The sequence below is a fragment of the Protobothrops mucrosquamatus genome, unplaced genomic scaffold, assembly GCF_001527695.2.
Source record: "Protobothrops mucrosquamatus isolate PMUCROS unplaced genomic scaffold, P.Mucros_1.0 scaffold4, whole genome shotgun sequence".
Lineage (NCBI taxonomy): Eukaryota > Metazoa > Chordata > Lepidosauria > Squamata > Viperidae > Protobothrops > Protobothrops mucrosquamatus.
Genome location: NW_015386391.1, coordinates 356,550 through 378,552, shown reverse-complemented (window position 1 = coordinate 378,552; position 22,003 = coordinate 356,550). Strand labels below are relative to the sequence as shown.

Genomic DNA, 22,003 nt, shown 5'->3' with positions numbered 1-22,003 from the left:
GCTGTTCCAGGGAGCCTTCCCGAGTCCGGACCGGCCGGGGCGAGGGTGCCTGGGGCCGCATCCCGGGATCAGCATCGGAGCTTCTGTGCCGCCACCTGGGCCCTGACCAACCCAGAGGGGAGGAGCAGCCTCCCTGCTGGGACAGATAGGAATGGCCCAGGCAGGGGAAGATGCCTCTTCTTGCAGCGTGGGAACATTAGAATTGTCCCCAGGGATTTAAGACGAGGAGAAAGAAGTGCTGCCTCTCCGAATTGCCAGCAGCCTGTGGGGTTCCCATCCACTTGGCTCCAGGGAGAGTTGGAGGCATCAGAATCCCTGGATGGCAGTTACTGGAGAGACAGACTGGCTTTCCCTGCCGTCGCTCTTGGGCCTCCTGGATCAGAGTGGACCCAAATTGCTGGCCAGGTGGCTTTGGACCTTTCAGCACGGGATCCCTGGTGTCCATCTGAAATCCATGTGGAGTTCTCTTTTCCTCCCCACCCCCACCCCTCTGGCCACTGCTGGTGGTGGCATTTGGGAGTGAGGAGCTGCCTTGATCAGTGCTTTTGAGATCCAGCTATTTCCAGCTCAGTTTGCCAAGTGGTGCAGGGTTGTCTGTTCAGAAAACCAAAGGCCTGCTGGGGCCCAGAACATGGTCCCGATTCCAGGGTGCGCTCAGTCTGGCAGTTCCCTTGGCCACTGTTGACAGTGGCAGAACAGCGGGCCCTGAACTGTTGTGCTTCTCCCTCCCAGCAGCTGTTCTCAATAGCGCTGAACTTCTGACTACGGAGGAGCCTAATTGGCATCTTGCACACAAAACAGAGAATCCACTTTTCTCCACAGACTTGATTGCTCAAGATTCTCTGATGCAGTTTGTGTTTACTTTTCTTCCTGGGAAGTCCATAAGCCTGGCCAGGTCCAGATGAAGTACTGACATCTGTCTCCTGTGCCCTTGCAGGGATGTCGAAGGTCAAACCTGTGCCTTCTGTTCAGAAATATTTGGACAAGGGAAGCAAATGTTGCAAAGTCTCTGCCGATCCCTGTTGACTCCAACGGGACCGGCTGCAATGCAGATTTGGCCTTGCTCAGCATGGAGGAAGGAAGTCAGTTCTCCTGGTTCTTGGAAGGGGAACCAGATATTTTCAAAGAAAACGCACTGTCTGTTCTGCTTTCTCAGTCCCTTCCCTGGAAACCAAACTGCTCCTTTCTGTGGAAACTTTTTAGGCTAACTGTTCTTCAGACGTGAATATGCTTGGATCAGAGCTGTTTGAGGGCCCGGCTGCTTTTCCCTGCCCACAAGAACAGACCTTTCTGCAGGCCAAAATATGCCGTTGGATTTATGTCTGCTTTGCCCTTGGATAGTTTGGCTCCGGTTGTGGGCTCAGATCCAGAGTACTTGTAAGTGGCCAGCATGGTGACCTATGTGGACATGTGATACCTGCTGTTTTGATGTGGATTTGATGAGACCAGGCATTAAGCTCTGCTTGGACTATGACAGTGATGCATGTTGGGAGTCACTTGGACTCGGTTAGAGAGATCAGAAAGCTTTGGGGAGAGAAAGCCAAGCCTGGTCTTCAAGACTGGGCAGCCTTCCTCGGAAAGTGATCTTGCAAAGGCATGCCCCACCCCCAAAAAGCAGGTAGTGGAGCTGTGTACCTTGCCTATGACTTTAAGCCAAACTCATGGGCACCGTGTTTTGCCATAGGCCTTGGGCTCCTAAGCACCTGGTCAGGTAGCTGTAGCTCACAGCAAGAGCTGGATGCGGCCTGGGTCCCTGGCACCTGTGACTTTTGCTGCTTTGGGTTGGTAGACGGAGCAAGAGAAGACCTCCACAACTTAAGGCCTTAAGGCCTGTTCTATTCCTGCTCCTGATTCTGCACAGCTGGCTGGGGGCTCACCCAGTTCAGAAATAGATCCCTGACTTTTCCTTCCTTGCTTGCCTCGGTTGCTTTGATCAGATGAAAGCTTCTGACTTGGTGGCCTCCAATGCTCTCCACCCAGCTTCTCCTTGAGCCACCCATTCCCCTCCCTCCATGCCCTTTCTTAAGCTCAGCAGGCCCAAATCTTAAAAAGGATTCTGACCCCAAATTCTGATTTTCTGGCTCAGCTTTCCTAGATAAATAGGTCGGTATATAATTGCTGTCTGTTTCAAAATCTGTTCACATAAGTGCTCCAGAAGCATTGCAGCTGTTTGGGTAGCTGGGCCAATGGGTGAACCACTTCCAACCAAGTGCTCTTGGTGGAACATCCCTATTGTGAAATTGCTCTGGGAGTGCAAAGGTTTGTGTGTTCGGCTGCCAAGTCATTGCTGATCAAGGCAATTGTGTGAGTTGGCCCTTGAAGCCAGTTAGAGGGGGAGTCTGGAGCCCAGTAGGGCAGAGAGGGGGAGGGGCACTTCCCTGGGGAAGGAGGAGGACCTCTTCAGTCCTAGTTTGGCAGTGAAATGTCTGCAAGAAAACAGCCCAGCTCCAAGAGCACCGAGGACCCCAGAGCTCTCCCCCTTGTAGGCTTTTCTTATTTATGCCCCGTAAGCAGCCAGGGCAACATCCACCCTCCACTGTGATGAAATAGTTACTTCCTGTGAAACTCCCCCTCTCGAGTCCCAAACGCTCTCTCTGCAAATAGAGCCACAGCTGGAGTATTTTGGCTAAAGCGGGTGCTGACCTGTTGTCCAGCCAAGCCAGGAGAGGTGGACAGGATGGCTGGCTGCTTCCTCCTTCCTGCTTCATAGCTGCCCTCAGGTCTGTGGTTGTCTCCTTGGTGAGCTTTGGCAAAGCATTTGTCAAGAGGCAGCTGTTTTGTGAAGCCACACAGATTGTCTGGTGCCAGGTCTCTGCTGGCCAGTCCCCCCCTCTGCATTATAGGGAGCCCTATCTGGGAGCCCTCCCCTCCCACTTCCTGCTCCCTTCCTGGGCCTGAAATCCACCACATGGGGCAGCCTTGCTTAATCTGTGGCCCAGAACGTGGCAGGCAGGAGGGAGGGGGGAGGGAATGTGTTGGGCTGGGCTGGGCTGGGCTGGGCTGGAGGCTGGGGGGGGAGGAGAGGTGGGGGAGCTGTTTGGCTTTCCAGCCTGCTCACCTGACTGCCTCACTCATGTTTCACACTGCAGCTCTTCAGTTCTTGTCAGTGAGGGAACCACCTGGCAGGTGTCTCCCCCCCCCCCCGCCCCGCTTGTCTCTGTGACCTTAGATCAGCCTCCCTCAAGATGCTTCCTGAGCTTCCAGAGACAGCTTTTAAATGCCTCCCAAACACAGAGCGCCTTCTCCTCTCGGCCCCTTGACTTTCTCCTCTTGCCTGGTGGGCCACTAATGCAATGGGGGGGGGGCTTTGGGTGGAGATTTCTCAGGTGTTGTGTCTTAGAAATCTCCCCTTGGGACTGGGACTCTAGAAAGGGGGCTCACGAGAGGGGACGTTATGGTGCCTGGAGTGGCTAAAGTGGCCACGCAGAGGCTCTTTTCCCCTTCCCCAAATAACAGAATGGAGGCCACCCAATGAAACGGGAAGAAGGTTCTTTGGGTTCCTGATGCAACCTGGGCTTCCTCTGGCTGGCGACCAGCATGGCTAACCTTCAAAGTGGGCCTAGGGAGTCCTGGGCCTTGCTGGTGGCGGGAGGGCCGGCTGCTGGGACACTGGGCTTCCCGGGGCGGTTGGTGAGAGAACTGGCTGCTGGGGGAGAGAGGCCGGGGGCCCGACCCGACGGTGCAGGGCTCAGGGTCTCGGCAGGGCTGCCTCAACAGAAGTGACCCCTGCTTCCCGTTGCAGGTGTGGTGCCCTTTGGCCATGAATCCTACAGGTTTCCAGCAGGGGAGCAGCAGCGATGAAGACCTGGTGGAGGTTGCAGAGGGAATGCTGGATTTCTCCATGGCGGACGACGTCCCTCCTCTGGACGGAGAGTCGGCAGAAGGTAACCTGAGCCAGCCGGCGATGCCTCTTCGTGTTTCTTCCACTGATGCCCTGCGGCTCCCTGGCTCAGCCAAGGCACGGTTGCCGTGCGGAGGGGAGGACAGTCCACATTGAATGCTGACCCAGTGGAACAGAGTCCCAGGAGACACGGCCTCACACGCTTGCCTGAATAGGAAAGAGTTGGGGATGTTTGGGGAGGGGTCGGATGTTCCGGGGATTCCGGTTACAAGGACAGCAGGCTTCCCTTGGGCAGACATTTAAGCAGGAGGTCACCAAATTATCATCTGTGCTGGGACCTTTTAGCTCCTGGAAATTTGGTGATATTTATGGCATCGTGGCTTGCAGTAGAGCTTTCCCACATTACACCAGAGTGATTGGCACCAGGGCTATCCACAGCTTTGCTCCTCCCAAGCCATCATGGCCTCGTGTTTGTGTGTGCTCCCAGTTTCCTCAAAGCCATCCAGAGTACTGCACTGAGAGATGAACAGGAGGTCCCACCAGTTCCTCTACTTTCCCAGACAGCTGATCCCAAACTATTGGGAATTCTCTAGATTTTATGAACAAGTGGAGACAGGCTTTCCACTGGACTGATTAAGATGACGAAGGCTGAGCTTTCAGACTCTACCTGGTGCACTGGGAGCAGAAATCTGGTGCCTGAGTTTGGCTCTGATCCTCTGTACAAATCCACAGAAGCAGAGCTGAGCTGACTGGCGCCCGGGGTCAGGGTTTCTGCACCCAGCAAGCCCAAGGAAGAAAGGCGGTGTGTCCATCCAACCCAATGACCTTTTCCTGCCCACTAGAGTGGGACTGAGCAATGGCAAGGAGTGTGGCAAATGTCTGTAGAGGGAAAATGCCTGCATCGACACGGGCGTCCTGTCACCTCTGGTGGGAGCCTCGTTTTGGTGTCTGTTACGTGCCGAGATCCTGAAGCTCTTCCTCGAAGCCCCCTGGGGTCTTCTTAGGGTCTGTGGGCTGCAGCAAAAAAGAAAGCTGGCATTTAGCAGGCAGCAGAGAGGAGGCAGCTTGGGGACAAGGGGCTGTCAGCAACCAGAACGTATTTTAACAGACAAACTTGGTCTTGCCTCTAAGTTCAGCCAGGGGCTCAGAGCTTTTCTGCAGCCATTTTACTGCCCCTCCTTCCTCTCCCCTGAAGCTGCTTAAAGATTAACTCGGCTCCTCAGCAGACACCTTTGTTTTCCGGGGACTTTGCATTCCGTCCTGTGGCGGTTGGAAGGAAAGCAAGGTGGCGTCTCCTGACCCCTTGCAGGTTTCTCCTCGTACAGTGGAGGTGGGATGAACGGGCCGAGGCAGGTGATGGACTTTCTGCAGGAGCCGCTCCCAGGTGTGGGGACCTACGAAGACTTCAACACCATCGACTGGGTGCGCGAGAAGTCTCGGGACCGTGACCGGCACCGAGAGGTCAGTCGGGCTTCCTCTGGGATAGGACTGTGGCCAGCGGGAGGCCCGGCAAGATGGGTGGGCAAGGGCTTTGTGCAAACATTTTGTTTCAAGGGGAACAGAGTGGCCTGGAATCAGAGCTGGGAAAAGGCTGATCTCCCCCTGGCAAAGCGCTGAGGAGGAATGTGCTGGGCTGAGCAGGGAGGGAGGAGAAGGCGGCCCCTGCTCTGCATTGTACCTAGGGGGAATGTGGGCTGCCCCACGTGGAGCTCCCTGATCCCAGACATGGGCTCCCTGTGGGGGTGGTGTGGAAGCCTGCTCTAAACGCCTCCCCCTCCCCAGATCGCCAATAAGAGCAAGGAGTCCACCTGGGCCTTGGTGCGCAGCGTCAGTGACGCTTTCTCAGGATGGCTGTTGATGCTGCTCATCGGCTTGTGGGCAGGTGAGGGGCCGGAGCTGCTGGGCGGACCGGGGGTCTCGGTCAAGCCCCTCCCCTCCCATGGTGACCTTCTCTGCCCACAGGGCTGCTGGCCGGCCTGATTGACATCACTGCCCACTGGATGACGGATCTGAAGGAGGGGGTCTGCCTGCAAGGCTTCTGGTACAACCACGAGCACTGCTGCTGGAACTCGACCCACATCACCTTCGAGGACAGGGACAAGTGCCCTGAGTGGAGGACCTGGGCGCAGCTGCTGACTGGCAGAGAGGAAGGGGTACGTGTCGGGGGGAACCTGTTTCACCAGGTAGCAAGCCAGCCCTGCAGGTGAGTCCAGTGTGCTTCATGGTCCGCCCTCCCACTTCTCGCCCTGACAGGGAGCCCTGAGTTACGTCCTCAACTACTTCCTCTACATCCTCTGGGCGGTGTTCTTCTCCTTCCTGGCTGTGTTGCTCGTCCGGGGCTTTGCTCCCTACGCCTGCGGCTCGGGGATCCCAGAGGTGAGTCCACTCGTGACTGTGAGGCTGGGGGCTCTGGATCCTCCCAGGGCCTCTGCCCTCTTTCATCGCCCCCACTTCTCGTGACGCCCCTCCTTCCTTCCCAGAGCTGCGTTGCTTTCCCAAGCGCTCCTGCACTCGGGGTTGGCCAAGGGAGTCGGTGAGCCAAAGCCTTTTTGCCTTCCAGATCAAAACTATTCTCAGTGGCTTCATCATCCGAGGCTACCTGGGCAAATGGACGCTGCTCATCAAGACCGTCACCCTGGTGCTGGCCGTTTCCTCGGGCCTGAGCCTGGGCAAGGAAGGTCCCCTGGTTCACGTGGCCTGCTGCTGCGGCAACATCCTTTGCCACCTCTTCACCAAGTATCGGAAGAATGAGGCCAAGCGCCGGGAAGTAAGCTCTGGGGTGGGCTGCCATTTGGCGTAGGCCTGGCATGGACACGGGAATAGTCGTGAGCTGCCCGCATCTTGCCCCAAGGCTGCTGAGAGACGGAGAGGAATTGGGGGCTGCTTCTGGCCTCTTTTGCACCCATGGCTCTGCTGACGACTGTTCCCCGTGCAGGTGTTGTCGGCTGCTGCGGCCGCCGGTGTGTCAGTGGCCTTTGGGGCCCCCATTGGAGGTGTCCTGTTCAGTCTGGAAGAGGTAAGGACACCCCCTGGGGCCTTGCTCCGAGAACTGCCCCTGTTCAGACAGTCCTTGGGCTGCGAGCGGGCGGCTGAGTGGGCCCCTTCCCTCTCTTTTCTGCAGGTGAGCTACTACTTCCCGCTAAAGACCCTCTGGCGCTCCTTCTTTGCTGCGCTGGTGGCAGCCTTCACCCTGCGCTCCATCAACCCATTTGGCAACAGCCGCCTGGTGCTCTTCTACGTGGAGTTCCACAGCCCCTGGCATCTCCTGGAGCTGGTGCCTTTCATCCTGCTGGGCATCTTTGGGGGGCTCTGGGGGGCCTTCTTCATCCGCAGCAACATTGCCTGGTGCAGGCGGCGCAAGACCACCAAGCTGGGCCGGTACCCGGTGCTGGAGGTGCTGGTGGTCACGGCCCTGACCGCCCTGCTAGCCTTTCCCAACAAGTACACCCGCATGAGTACCAGCGAGCTGATCTCGGAGCTCTTCAACGACTGCAGCCTCCTGGACTCCTCCCAGCTCTGCGACTACCTCAGTGCCCCCAACAGCACCCAGGGGGATGACCTGCCTGACCGGGCTGCTGGGCCGGGCATCCACATAGCCTCGTGGCAGCTGATGCTGGCTCTCCTGCTGAAGATCTTCATCACCATCTTCACCTTCGGCATGAAGGTGGGGGAGCCCGCAGCCCCCCGAGATTGGCTGTCGGAGAAGGGTGGGGACGGGCGAGGGGGCTGCCGAGCATGAAGCCAGGAGAGGCCGGTTGGGGCCCTGGGCCCTGCCACAATCTCCCTCCTGAGCCGTGAGGCTTTTGGCTGTCTTGGGGTTGGAGGTCAGAAATAGTCTGACGTGCAGGTAGCCTTTGACTTGTGACCATTTAACAACAATTCAGAGTTATGACTGCCTCATAAAAAGTGACCTATGACCTGTAGTCACAAGCACACCTGCCACAGCACCCCCGCAGTAGCATGATTTCAGTTCAGGGGCCCCACATTTATGCCCAGTTGCCACATCCTGTGGCGATTTACAGCCTGTTTTGCTGATTTCTGGCATAAAACACCCATTGGGGGAGCTGGATTCACTTAATGACTACTATGATTCAGTAATGACCACTGTAAAAATTGTCACAACATCAGGTCCAACCGGACTTACGAGTATAAGGGCTTACGATGGAAATTTCAGTTCTGGTCGTGGTTGTAGGTTGAGGCCTCCTGCCGCTTGACCCGGTGGCCGAACTGGGGCCGGAGGAGACGGGCTCTCCCAGCCCTCCCGAGGGCCCGTCTGCGCAGGCCTGGGCGGCCTCTTCCCCCGGGATGAGGTGAGGCTGCCCCTTGATGCCAGTTTCCCCTGCAGGTGCCCTCGGGCCTCTTCATCCCCAGCATGGCGGTGGGGGCCATTGCGGGCCGGCTGCTGGGCGTGGGCATGGAGCAGCTGGCCTACCACCATCCCGACTGGCGGATCTTCAAGGGTTGGTGCAGTCCTGGCGCAGACTGCATCACGCCCGGCCTCTATGCCATGGTGGGGGCTGCCGCCTGCCTGGGTGAGTAATGAGGGAGCCCATCCAACTGGGTGGGTACCTGGGCATTTCCAGCTGCCCTTGAGTTGCAGACCCATTGTGGCCGAGAAGGGGCAGCTGCCTTTAGACGAGTGTAAATGTGGGGGGAACAAGGAGGGCTGCTCCCCCGCTCCCCCCCCCAGGCCTGACCCTTGAAAGAGGCTTTTCAGCATGATGGTTGTGGGCCATTGAGCTCAAGCCCAGAGCAGCCTCAGGGACAGTGAGCCTGAGGGTCAACTGAAAGTGCTTTGGCCAGATCTGGCTGCTGGCCGTAGAGAAAGGCCTGACCACAGAAGCCCCTCCCAGTCGCTGTTCATTGAAATAGGCCCTCCTGAGACCTCCCTGCTGATTTCATGATGTGTTGATTCCCTCTTTCTGGGAAGGAGGGGGGCGGGCAGTGGGGCGGGCGAGGGCAGAGGACGGAACAGCTGGGCTAGAAACTGAAGAAGCTTCTTTAGGTAGCTTTTTCTTGCCTTTTTTATTCTTCTTCGCTTTTATCCCTTTGTAATCTTTTTCTGTGTTTCTGTAGTTTTTAAATCTTTCTGGTAAAAGAAATGATCCGTAAAGAGATAAGCGTCCCTCTGGCTCTTGCAGGCGGAGTGACCCGCATGACCGTCTCCCTGGTGGTCATCATGTTTGAGCTCACGGGAGGGCTGGAGTACATCGTGCCCCTGATGGCAGCTGCCATGACCAGCAAGTGGGTGGCCGACGCCATCGGCCGGGAGGGCATCTATGATGCCCACATCCGCCTGAATGGCTACCCCTTTCTGGAAGCCAAGGAGGAGTTCAGCCACAAGACCCTGGCCATGGACGTCATGCGGCCCCGGCGCAGCGGCCCCGCCTTGACCGTCCTCACGCAGGACAGCATGACGGTGGAGGAGGTGGAGACCATCATCGGCGAGACCACCTACAGTGGCTATCCTGTGGTGGTGTCCAGGGAGTCTCGGCGCCTGGTGGGCTTCGTCCTCAGACGAGACCTGGTCATCTCCATGGGTGAGCAGGCCCAGAGCACCCTGGCAATGCCCGAGTGTGGCCGCCTCCATTTCCCAGGTGGGGTGTGGGCTGCCCCTCCAGTTCTGACTCTCTCTTCCCCCCCACCCCAGAAAATGCCCGGAAGAAGCAAGAAGGGATTGTCAGCAGCTCAGTTATTTATTTCACGGACCACTGCCCCCCGCTGCCGCCCTGCTCCCCCCCCTTGCTCAAGCTGCGGAACCTTCTCGACCTCAGCCCCTTCACTGTGACAGACCAAACCCCCATGGAAATCGTGGTGGACATTTTCCGAAAGCTTGGGCTGCGCCAGTGCCTGGTCACACACAATGGGTGAGAAGGGGCCCTGCTGAGCTTCCTTCCCTTGCGCTAGGCCACTGCGGGCTCAGAGGGATGGGAGGGCCGTCTTCCTCTGGGGCATTCACTGCAGCGTAAGAGCTGCCTTCGCGTGACGCGTGCCAGAGTCGCAAGAGATTGGGGTGGGCAATGGACAAATAGTGTCACCGCAGCCGGTGAAGGGCCCCGATTCCCAGACTTTCTCCAACGGGGCAGAACGGGGTAGGTCGCACCTCCAATAAAGGAGTGGAAGCACTTTAGCTGGCCGGGCCCCTCCTGGTTTTGGGAAGCTCTTTGTGTTTGTTTTAGGACTTCAAAACGAAAGACAGGACAATTCAGTAGCAGTAATGAAAAAATATATTGTGTATACAAATTATATATGGCTGATAGCAAAATTCTCCACTGCTGAAAAAGCTGACAAGGAATTCAGGGGAGCCCAGAATGGCAGCTCTTTAAAAAAAATGCCCCATGTGGAAGACTCGGGTGGCTCCTCCTCTGCCAGGCCTCGAGGTGTCACCCAGGCTCAGTCAAGGCCCCCTTCCCTGTGCCAGCAGCCCGGAAGGAGCTCCAGTGACCGGGAGCCTCCAGGCAGGCTATTCTCTGGGCTGGTGGAAAGGTGGCCCCGTTGCCTCTCCCTCCACCATTGTGGCTGAACTGATCACGGGGCAGAAGGGAGCCCCCGTTCTCCACTGAGGTCAGTCGCTTCTCCCTTTCTTTCAGGAAGCTGCTGGGGATTATTACCAAGAAGGACGTGTTGAAGCACATAGCACAGATGGCAAACCAGGATCCAGACTCCATCTTGTTCAACTGAAGCCCGGGAGGGGCCGGAGGCTTTCCTCTGCCCCACGGACGTTGGCCAGAGGGACCTGAGCTTTGCCTCTTTTTACTGAGGATCCAGAGCTGTCTTCAGGTTCCCCGTGTGGAGCAAGCGATAATCATGTTTTATTTTTTTCTACAAGATAACCAATTGCACTATGTAATCTGTGGAAAGTAATCTCCTCTCGGGAAGGAGAGCCTGATTGTAGCCTTGTTGGGGAGCTGCGCTGGGAAGGAGGTTCCACGCCAGAGTAAAAGAATCAATCTAACTGAGCCGGCAGTGGCTGCTTCTTGCCTAACCCAGAGGGGGGCGTGGGGGGGGAAGCCCCTCTAAATTGGTATGGAAGGGTGATGGCCGGAAGGTCAGGTTTGGGCTGCAGCAGCCCTTCCAGGCTGCCCAGAGCATGCGCAGCAGGGCATCGCATCCAGGGGCTCATTTTCCTGCCTCTTCCCAAGTGGCACCAGATAACCCCAAGCCAACAAGCTGAACCTCCGGGCAGTCTGCTGCCTCTTCTTGCAGCTGCCCAGGAACAAGGTGGCAGCTGCAGGAGCAGCACTGCTGGCTTTGCCTGGCCCAGCCCGCCTGGCCTCCTGAAAGCCTCTTGCCGTGGGGCGTCCCCCTCTTTGGGCACAGGGGCAAGGGGGGAAGAGGCCAAAGGGGAAGAACCGCCTGGACTGGGATTCAAGACAGCTGGGCCAGGTTCACGCACCACACTACCATGACTCATGGCTGACAGCCTAGGGTGTGCGTTGTCTTTCGGAGAAGCCAGAAGAGGCCCTGTGGCCAAGGAGGTCGAGTCAAGGGCTGCTGCCCCAGTCCAAACGTGGGGCTCACACCGGTTAGAAACAGAGTGCTTCCTGTACTGTGCCTCTGGGGATTGCACTTGCCCACCCTTTCAGGGTTCGTAATGGCAGCCTGCTGTTTTGCCTCCGTCCCACAGTCTGGCTAGCGAATGAAGCCACAGCCTAGGTGCATGTAGCACACTGAACCATGCACTGACAATGGGGGCGGGGGATGCAAAATGCTAAGCCACAAATAAAAGCTGGATGGAACCTGACCGTTCTGGATGCAGCTCCTGAACAACACGATCCCTCAAGAAAACCAGCCAAGGAAAAAAGCCATTTCCCACCAAAGTCCAGGACACAGACCCGAAGATCAACCTCCCTCCAGGAAGGGCTAGGGAGATTCTTGGGCTGCCACCCAGGTCACCCAGCTGGCACAGGCTCCGGTTGGTCCAGGTCAGCCATCTTTGGCTAGGGTATACTCAGTGCTAATGCCATTCAGGGTCACACCCAAAGTGTGTGCGGGGAGAGGCAGCGGGAAGGTGCACCCTGTGCCTCCCTGGTGGGGCTCGCTTGCCCAGAAGACACACTGACCTACGTTCTTGCCCTGGAAATAAGAATTGTGAATTGCCGCTTGCTGTGTGAGCAGCTCAGCTTGTTTGAGGCACAGGAGGAGGGAGCCCAGAAGTGGTCCTCCCTGGCAGGAGGAAATCCCACATGTCTCAGCTGGAGTGATGGGAGGTAGTGGAGAGGGCAGGAGGTCGCATGGAGAGGAGAGGAGGGCTCTGCAGCAGAAGGCACCGGGGCATGTCCAGGAGAGTCAGAAGCCTGGTAGTTGCCAGCCTGCTCAGCTCCATCACCTTTCTGGCTGCTTCAGAGACATGGCTACAATGGAGCATCTCCCCATGGCGCAGGGTGTGCGGTGGAGACCCACAGCAAACAAAGAGTTTTTGAAGGGGCTCCAGCAGCCTCCCAGGGTCTGCAGAATGCAAGGGAGTCTCTTGCAGCAGGAGGGCTGCAGATTCCCCTGCCCCGCCGCCTTTGCCTCCAGGGCAGCTTGGTCACTACCACTAACAGGAGAAGGAACAGTGATGTGGAGCATGGGTGTCCTCCAGTGCTTCTGCGTGGGGGGATAATGAGGCCCCAACGCCAGGGCTCCCTTGGGTGCAGTCCCCCAACGTCACACATCAAGGCGGAAGGCTCCAAAATAGCTGCCCGCCTCATCGTCGTAGTTGACGTCCAGCGACGAGACGGAAACAAAGAGCTTGTCACCGGCTTTGAGGTCAAAGAGGCCTCCCTGGTAAAGGGCATGGAGCCCATAGGCTGCATCCTGTTGCCAGCACTTGGTACCCACGCCCTTCAGCAGGAGGATGGTCTGCCCGTACACACTCTGGAGATTGATGCACTGCACCAGCTGGTGGCCCAGGGAGCGGGCATCGCCCCCCTCAGTAGGGTAGCGGAAGTAGATCTGGGCATACACGTAGTACTTGCCCGCCTGGCTCACCTGCAGCTGCCCGTCCTGGTAGGTGAGGTTCTGGAGGTGGGCATGCATGGTCCTGCTGGCCCAGTGGCGGATGGGATGCTGGCAGGACTGCTGCAGGTCCTGGAACACCGGTCCCAGGCCTCCTGGGGAAGAGACCCAGAAAGTCACCCCAGGTGGTGGAGGGGATGTATACACAACCCTGGAGCTTCTGGGAGGGAGGGAGGGGCTGTGTTTGTGAGGGCAAAGAGCTGAGAGAAACCTAGGAGCCTCACAGGCTTTCCAAGGACAAAAGCTCACATCCAGCCAGCCCTCCTTCCCTCCCTCTTGAGCCGAGCAAGGCCCTGCTCCAGCCCCTCTCTGGGAGAAGCTCAAGCGAGGCCCAGCTGCCCCCCCTCCCCCTGGCATTAAGGGAGCCTGCCACCTCATTCTTTGCCCGGCTGTAGAGAGGCAGGCAAAGGAGAGGCCCAGGGGGGCCAGCAAGGGCCAACCGCGAAGGAGCACTTGGTGAGCAACTGAGCCCAGCCAGCCCCCCAGCACTCAGGACACCTCAAATAGGGCGCCCGAGCCAAGGAAAGGGCCAGCCGTCTGCAGACTCACCTGGCTGGGAAGGGCTCGGCCTCCTGAGAGTGAGATGTGCCAAGGGCCGGCTGCCCAGCTGCCAGCTGGAGTTCCTCTGCTTCTGAGAGGCACTGACTAGGAAGGAAGGAAGGGGCACAGGGCAGCAGAATGAGAGAGGGAGGGGAGCTGCTTGCTCATCTCTGGGGGTCCCTCTGCAAACAACGTGCCCCTTACTCTGCCTCCTGGCAGGTTCTCCCTCCCCTCCAGGTCTGGCCAGTCGCTTTGCTCCCCATTTGCAGACTCACCCCTTGGGGTGCTCCTTCGGATGACATTTTCAGTAATCTGGAAAGGAATGAGATGAGGAGACTTAAGGCGTAGGTCCAGCGCTCCCTCCAACGGGGGTCATTCTGGATCCCCCCCACCCATGGGGTCAGCCTCCAAGTGGACGGGGGGACATGCAGGAGCCCTTTAATAAAGGCGGACTGCCTGAGCAAAGCTGTGGATTCAAGAGGTGGGTGGAAACCGACAAACAGGGCAGGGCAGGACAGGGCGACAGATGCCCGGCCAGAGGGCGAAACGCTGCTTGGGTATATTTCAGAGAGGACTGGCCTACCCCCCCCCCCCGTTTCCCCTCAGGCCTCCCTGCAGCCCCACAACCTGAACTCCTTGACTGGGCTCAGGATTTTGGGCTCCGGAATCCCAAAGGAAGCAGCAACGTGGAGAGGCCTCTCACCATGGCAACGTAGTCCTGGATGCCGAGTGCCAGCCTGAAGCACGGCTGGCTGCTCATCAGCTCCTCCAGCTCCGAGAGCTCCTGCAGCCTGTTGAGCAGCTGGAGGCAGCTCAGCTCCTCTGAGGTGCCCTGTGTTTGGGCTTTGAGCTGAGAAGGAAAGGCGGAGGGGTCAGGTGAGGGGTGCCAAGGGGTAGTAGCAGCTGGGGGGAAGGGGGCTTCCCACTGCTCTGCCCACTCGGGCAAGCGGCCTGCATTCAGACCTGCCACCTTTGCTACGAGGATGCCCATTTAAGGACATGGCAGAGACCTTTGCTAAGTGACAAGGGGAATTGCTTTTCAATATTCCAGGGGGAACAGGACCCCTGGGGGCCTCCCTCCCCTTGCCATGAATCTCCCCCAGCAGTTGGAAAAGGCAAACCCAGCCCAGATGCCCCAGTGATGACTCACTCTAGCCGGCACGCTGGGCACCCAGCCTGAGACCAGGAACTGGGTCAGGTTTTGCGAAATCAGCACTAGCTGTAAACAAAGGGCTGCACACACAATTGCTGCTAGGCTTTGGCGACGCCAGTCAGCACGTATCCTGGGCCAGAGCTCCCACAGGACCCCCCCTAAAAGCTTGCTCAAAAAAAGCCTCTCCCCACGAATGATGAGGGGCACATGGAGATGCCCCCCTTTTCGCTACTGCAGGATGGTTCGACTCCTTTTGCAGATGAAGGGCTCATGTTTAACCCCCAAGTGCCCTGAAGCACCCCAGCCACAGCCAACCACGAATGCTGTTCCTGGATCTGCCTGGGGGAAACGCCACCCTTATCTGGCTAGAAAGGCTCAGAGTGCTCCAGAGCCAGAGACAAGGCGGGGGGGGGGGGTCTTTGCGTAGGCCTTGTGAGGAGCCCTTCAAAGAGGCCTTCCTAGCAGCACAGGCTCCCTGTGTGTTTTTGCAATCTCAAAGATTTGGCATGGCAATTAAGAGAAAATGAAAGCCAAACTAAGCCTGCAAGTTGCTTAATTCAGGAAACTTTGGTCACACCCATCCTTCCCTCATCGCAAAACAAGCACACGCACGCAAAGCCCTTGCCAGCCCTTTCTCCCAAGCGATAGCAGGATTGAGGGCTGGGCAGAGAAGGCCTGCAAGAGTAGCGTTGTAAACATTGTGAGCAAAAGGCCTCCGAAACTGGTACACAGCACAACCACTAGAAGCTGCCTTTCCTTGCAGGACCTTCTAGCTGGGTCTGGGGTGACAGTGCAGGCCCCAGGCCCCAAATGCCAAGGGGAAAGGGGTGCACGTGGCAGCTCCCCCCAACCCTGGGCAACTTTCTGTTTTGGAAAGTCTGTAAAAGTTTTAAGGGCAGATTCCAAGAAGTGACAAGGAAGTGCCTTTCCCAGCAAGGTTAATTATTATACCCAAGGTTTTCCTCCAAGTCAGGGCAACACCTTGAGGGCCCAGCACAGCGGCCATCAGCTGTCCCCTTGGCTCAAGAGGAAGGCTGGCTTCTTGTCCCAACATGGCCACCTCTGAGAATCATGGAACCCCATTCAGGCCATCTGATGTTATGGGCCAAGCGTCTGACTGAAGTGAGGCCCCGAGTGTCACTCTCAACCCCTCCAAGCCTGGCCAGGAAAGCCCCAAAGAGGCTACAGTGAATGCTATCCCTGCCCCTCGACAGCCCTCCAACTAATACTCCCCACAGCATTGACCAGTGGAGGTGGGCAGAAGCAGCTCAGACCCTCCCTCTTGGCGGAGCTGGAGAACCCCTCCCCCCTCCTTCTCCAACCAGGGTGGAGGGTTTGTGTTGCTACAGGACCAGGCCAAGTCTCTCTTGTAGACACTTTTGTCCTGGAACCCACAGCTCTGGTCTTTCCAGCAGCCAAAGTTCTGGGGAGGAGCAGATCATTGGAGGAGGTGAAAGGCCGGCCACTCCATGACCCACAATCTCCCTTGCACCTTATCTTTGCCCTTGGAGGCATCAGGCCCCTGGCCACAGCTCACTTGCCCTCTGGTCAGCTCTGAGAGGCGGAACGGATTGGGGGTGGGGGCAGCCAGGGCAGGGTCCACTGTGAGCATCCTGAGCAGATGGGCTGCAGGAACAGATCCCGCAAAGGGAACACATCACATTCGGCTCCCTGTTCCAGTCAAATGGTTTTTACATCATTAGGATTTTTTTCCTAATACTCACTTGGATTCTGCTTCCCTGTAAGTTCGGTCTGTTGTTATTATGCCTCTCCTGCAGGTCTAGTCCTCCTCCCTGTGGCCTCTCCAGCTCCTCTCCACCCCGAGGCACCGTTTTTTCTCTCAGCACTGAACATACTGGATCCTTTCCTCTCTCTGCCCCACTCTTGATCACCCCTCTTCCCTGCTCAGCCTGCAAGCAGAGGGGTGGGGGCTCCAACCAAGGCAGAGTGCACAAAGGGTTCGGGTTAACGTGATTAGAAATTATATTTCTCTATTAAACCAGTGCTTTTCTTTCTTTTCCTTTTCTTGTCTTTTTTTGCCTCCACTCACCCTGCTGGCTCACATTCAGCTGGCAACCTTCTACTCTGCCTAGATTTTTTTCAAAAGTATTGTTTCCAAGCCTGGTGCTCCTCCACTTACATGTTGTATTTCATTTTTGTGTCCTAAACAAACAATTTGGGACTTCTCTGTGTTGCCTTTCACTCTCTTGCTTTGCTAAGCACTCAGGATCATTTCTGGACTATTCAGTAGCTCACTGGGGCTGCAGATTTGATCAGCACCTTCCAAATTGTTAGTAATTGTTAGTACTGAGCAGGATTGGAATAATTCTTCCGGCATCCACTCCAGTCTTCAGTCCGGGCACCCCCTTAGTCCTCAGGCCACACCCGGCTGCCCTTGAGAGAGGGGGATCAGCAGAGGCCGGAGTGCTTCGGCAAACGCCTTTCCAGAGATGCTTAACAGGCCACAGTTGTTCTGGCAAGACGTTCGGGGCAGGCCTTCGCCTTCTGCCATATAACGACTTGTAAGTCGTAACTCTAAATGCTTCTCAAGTACGGATGCCCCGAAACTCTCGGGACAAAACCGAAACTCTCAGCCGCCTCCTCCTGTGCCCCATCCTCTCCTGCAGCTGAGGGACCAGATGCGCCGCCCCGCCGCCCAAGGAACCTTTGGGGCTCCCCTCCCCCCTCCCCCCTCCCGTTCTTGTTATCGTCCGCCGCGCTGCACTTTCGCCCAGAGCCCGTAACCCGCCCCCCGCCGCCGCCGCGGGGCCAGGCAAAGGGGCGCCCTGGGGCCTCCTCCCGAAGGCTGGGATCTGCGGTCGCTCCGGCTCCGCCAGCGCGCCTTTGTTTCGACGACGGCCTGCCGGAGAGCCGCCGCCCCCCCCCCCGGCCTACCTTGGCGATGGACATGGTGAAGTAGACGAAGAGGCCGGTGGCCGAGGCGATCTGCAGCGCCACGATGCCCATGGCGGCCACGGCCAGCCAGACCGGGCTGCAGCGCTTGCGGCGGCGGCGCTTCTCGGGCCGGGCGGGCGGCTCGCCCTCGGAGCCGCTCGGGTTGCCCAGCATGTAGGCGGCCGAGTCGCTGCTGTCCGAGCGGAAGTACTGCTGGCCCGCCGGGGCCGCCGCTGGAGCCATGCGGGGCAAGGGACGGAGAAGGCGCGAGCGCAGCTCCCGGCCACGGAGGCGCTGCCCGACGGCCAGGGGCGTCTGCGCTCTCTGGGGCTCCCTCCGCAGGGCGCGGGGAGCGTTTGTTGGCGGCCGGGCGGGCTGGCCCGCCTCCTTGGCAGCGTGCGGAGGGCGGGGCGGGCGAAGGTCTGGCCGTTGGATAAACAAAGGGGGAGCCACTGCAGCGCCCCCCGCGGTCCGGCTCTCCTCCGGTGCCCCTCGGCGGTCGCTGCCTGGGAGTGGGGGGCGCAGTAGCGGCCTGCGGATGCTCGTCGGAGCCCCTTGAACGAACCGCCTTGACGCCCCGCGACCCCCGAACAAATGCGGTCCGTTGAAATAAGCGAGGGCTATTTTGCTGTGGTCCGCAGCCGGTCATTGCAACTGCTCGGCTCTGGTCTATGAATACACCGAGGGGAGTTTACGCCCCATGTGTAAATGCACTGAGAGCATGCCTTTTCTATACCTCTTTCCCCTCCGTTTTATTCATTTCTTTATTTATCAAATTTCTACATTATTATTTTCAGTTGGTCTACACATTGTCTTTTCTTTCTTCAACAGCCCAGCAATCTGGGGCTTAAAATTACATTGGCACTGCTAATATTTTCATAAGACAGAAGTTTTCTCCCCTTTGTGGTCATTCTGATATTAGTTGTTCTTTTACAATGATAAATAGCTACTTGCAAATATGTTTAGATCTTCAAATAGTTACAACGTGAATATCAACAATCAAGCCATGCTAAAACCATTTAAAAGAAGAAATAATTATTCCTCTCCTTGGTTGTTGTTTCTCCATCCTATGTTGCCAGTAATAGCTTGGGTCATCTTCTGCCCCCTCCCTCAGGTTTTGCAGTGAAACCACAGCATTTCTGCTGCTCCTAACAAAGTCTGAAAGCCCAACATCTGGAGTACAGCTCCTTCCCCGTAAAAAGTTTGCCTTTGGCACAGAACGCTTTTGTTGGGAGGGGAGGAGGGATTCAAAAAATATCATTTAATTTCCTGTCATGTCAGTAGAACCGATCCAAGAGTCTCAGTAGATAAGGTCATTGTTAAGAGAATCATTCCCCCCCTCCCACAGCCACACACACATCTAATAAGGCTGTGTGAGTAAGACTCCCCTCTGCAGACCTTGCTTTGCTCCTGGGAGGGATGCTGGAATTCCCTGCTCCACCTGCCTGAACTTGCAGATCTTCCTGGGATTCTGCTCTTGGGCCCGAGGGGCAGAAGGCAGCCAGCTTTTCCAGTCAGGTCAAATGGAGCTTCCCACACAAGTCTTCTGCTCACAGCTGCCTGCACATTTCTGGGAAGAAGTGCAAAGTCTGTAGAGCCAAAACTGTCCCAGTCAGAAATGTTTTCAATATTTTCTTCTTGGGAAAAACCACAAAAGGAATTTCATTGTCATCCTGAAGTGCAGTGAATGTGTGTGGGAGGGGAAAGGGGGGCTCTCAAGGATCCAGTGTGATTTTCAGCAAGGATGCCTAACCCTAACCCTAACCCTAACCCTAACCGCATGGCTATTCTTGGTGCCTGGGCCTACCCATCAGTCCTCCAAGTAGCCTTGAAGCTTGAGAGCATGACCTTGGCTACCAACGCTTGCTTGTACATAGATTTCACTATGTGCCTCTTGCGGTTTCAAAGCACCCAGACCCCCGAGGGCTTCATCTCCAGGCCTGTGTGTCAGCAGCAGGCGAGGGGAGGCAAGCAGAATATAGAGCCCAGGAGACATTTTGCTCTCAGCCCATCAGGGTAAAATGTGCAGGCCAAGGAGGAAGGCAACGCAGAGCAGCCCCGTCATTTTAAAAGAGACTGGACAGTCATTTGTCCCAAATGGTATAGGGTTTCCTGCCTGGTCAGGGGGTTGGACTAGATGACCTCCAAGGTCCCTTCCAACATTATTATTGTTATTGTTATTATCAGGGCTTTTTTTCTCATAGAACACCCAGAATGGAGTTCCGGCACCTTTTTTGGATGGAACCTTGTAGGGTAGGTAAGAGGGTTGTATGACATGTGTGAGTTCCGGCACCTTTTTTTTTTTTTAGAAAAAAAGCACTGGTTATTATTATTATTATTCATGAGGAAGAGAGGCAGCTCAGGTCATGGAGGCAGCACTCAGGCAAGAGAGCTGCTCTCTCAGCCACCCTTTCCTCCCACCAGGAGGAGAAAAATCACTTCACTTGTGAGGAAAGTTACTTTAAGTATGACTTGACAAATCTCTGGGAGGGCTCTCCTCTGAAGACCCCAGGACAACTCCTGGCTTCTGGGGGTCTGGTGGAAAGGAGGGCCTGTCAAGCACCTGTTTTCAGAGGATGGAAGGAAAAGCAGGGGAGCTGCTGCAGTTGTGACTGGGGGCTGGGTGAGGACTGCCCTGTCTGGATGAAGGGAAATGTGTGCAAACATGGAGCTCTTTTTCAAAGAGGGCTTAACCCCAGGGAATCCTGCAACCATTAGGGACACATTTTGCTGTTGGAGCAGAGGCAGCATTGAAGGGGGTTGCTCTCTAGTTTGGCGGGGGTGGGGACTGCCTGCAAGGGATTCCCAGGCAAGGAAATCTGGAACCAACTATCCACTCAGGGAGACCTTGGCAAGAGGGACCAGGAACCGAGGTGCAGCCTGGCTGAGAGCTGCAGTGGAAGAGAGGCCCCCAGCTGGCCGGCGTGTCTGGCCTGATCATCTCTCCACTAACAAGAAAATGCTTGCATAAGACAGTCTGGAATGCAAGGCGGCCATTATTTGATCCAGATGTTTAGCTACTTCGTTCCCCTCAGGAGGAGTTCAGTGGATGCTTCCACTCACCAGAGCCAAAGTCCAGCCCAGGAAGAGAGTAGAGCCTTTCCTGGCTGTCTTGGAGGCCTGAAGAAGAAGACCCCTCCTCCGGCCCCAGCTCAGCAGAAGGGCAGACTCAGAAGCCTGGCAATGGGAGCCTTCCCCCCCCCATGTCTGGATCAGGTTGTGTCCCTCTGCAGAAGACAAAAGGGGTCATCAGATTGGGTCCCCCCCTTATCTTCTGTGGAAAGCAATATAAAGCCAGCTGCCTCTGCATGAAGTTATCCCAGCCCAGACACTGGGACATCTAAAGAGGCTGCTGACCCATCGCCCCTACCTCTAGTTCAAGAACTGGCACTCGGTGCTGAGGCAAAGGCCCATGTAGGCCAAGAGGACTCAAACAACTGCCTTGGGGGCCACGTGGTATTGTAGGGGCCACCTCTAGGCAGGCAGGCAGCCATTAGAACAAGGGGACTCCTTGAGGGTCTCTATTGTTTGGTTTTCTCTTCCTCCTGCTCTGTACACACCAACCTCCCAGCTGCTCCTTGTTGTAATATGGAGCTGGGCCATTGCCCTGGGCTTTTTCCTCCAGATGGCTTGCTGGCTCATGCGTTTGTGTTCCTCCCCCACCCCACATCCCATTTATTTGAAAGTCTAGGCACGTCCCTTTGCCCTAGACTGGCCTGGGTAGGAAAGCTGTTCAGCCTCCATCCCCTTTCATCTTCAGAGAGGCTCCTCCTCTCCACTCCAAGGCAGCTTTGAGAGAAGCCCCCCCCCCTTCTGTGTGGGAGGACCAGTAGGGGCATCTGCTCAGGACTGCTCTGAAGACCACACATGTGCTGGGGGCCACATTCAAAATCACTTCTACAGCAACTGAGTTCCACAACTGGAGCTGTTCTGGGAAGGCAAACAACTTTGTCACCCAGGCACAGGTGGCTGTGAAAGACCACCTTGAAGTTTTGGGTGGTTGGCAGAGAGAGTCTTCCCCAGAAGGTGGCAATTCCTTGTTTTTTTCTTCATTTTCCAGTCTGCCAAATCTCACAAACCTGGCTGATTCCTATATGACCACAAGGCCAGCAAGAGGGGACCTGACGGGTGGTGGAGAGCTAATCGGAAAATGCACCAAATGTGTGGCAGGGAGGCTCAGGAAGTGCAAAACTACAAAACTACCAGGATGCCTGGATTTCTGCCCCTTGGACCTGCCCACCAAAGGAAACTTCTGCAGGAACATCTGCTTAAAAGTTTGGCCTTGCCTTGAATCCAGCTGGAGAGGGGGAACTTGGCCAATTTCACAAATATTTAGAATGCATATTCAGGGGCATTAGCTATATATAACATTTGAAAAATATTGTACCGCATCCCAGATCCCTTTTTAGGATGGAAGCACAGCATACATACTTTAAAAATGAATAAGGTGAGAAAAGGCTATTGCTAGAGCTAATCCTCACCCGGAGTGCCAAGTGCTGATGAAGAGAAAATCTTCCCTGGGGAGGGAAAAGGAAATGCAGCCCCATGGAGATCTGCACAGGCCGGCCTGCAAA

General features: G+C 56.5%; 1 protein-coding gene across 2 annotated transcripts; it reads left to right on the top strand.

The window, feature by feature from the left end:
• Window positions 1–3,844: 3,844 nt before the first annotated feature.
• On the top strand, window positions 3,845–11,743 carry CLCN5 (chloride voltage-gated channel 5). 2 transcript variants are annotated; one of them, XM_015832438.1, is made up of 12 exons: window positions 3,845–3,884; window positions 5,151–5,302; window positions 5,624–5,723; window positions 5,804–5,994; window positions 6,095–6,217; window positions 6,402–6,608; window positions 6,777–6,857; window positions 6,963–7,505; window positions 8,187–8,373; window positions 8,983–9,381; window positions 9,492–9,708; window positions 10,432–11,743. In XM_015832438.1, the coding sequence occupies exons 2-12, from the start codon at window positions 5,177–5,179 to the stop codon at window positions 10,520–10,522; spliced, it is 2,265 nt and encodes a 754-aa protein (XP_015687924.1). In that variant the 5' UTR covers window positions 3,845–3,884; window positions 5,151–5,176; the 3' UTR covers window positions 10,523–11,743. The 2 variants fall into 2 exon arrangements, with proteins under 2 accessions (XP_015687924.1, XP_015687925.1); XM_015832439.1 differs by having other exon boundaries at window positions 5,804–5,998; window positions 6,099–6,217.
• Window positions 11,744–22,003: the final 10,260 nt, after the last annotated feature.

Excerpts from the sequence above, each read along its gene's own strand:
- CLCN5 (XM_015832438.1), top strand. The coding sequence starts at position 5,177 with ATGAACGGGCCGAGGCAGGTGATGGACTTTCTGCAGGAGCCGCTCCCA. Across the intron at positions 5,724-5,803 it reads GCTCATCGGCTTGTGGGCAG|GGCTGCTGGCCGGCCTGATT; the intron begins GTGAGGGGCCGG and ends CTCTGCCCACAG. Across the intron at positions 7,506-8,186 it reads TCTTCACCTTCGGCATGAAG|GTGCCCTCGGGCCTCTTCAT; the intron begins GTGGGGGAGCCC and ends TTTCCCCTGCAG.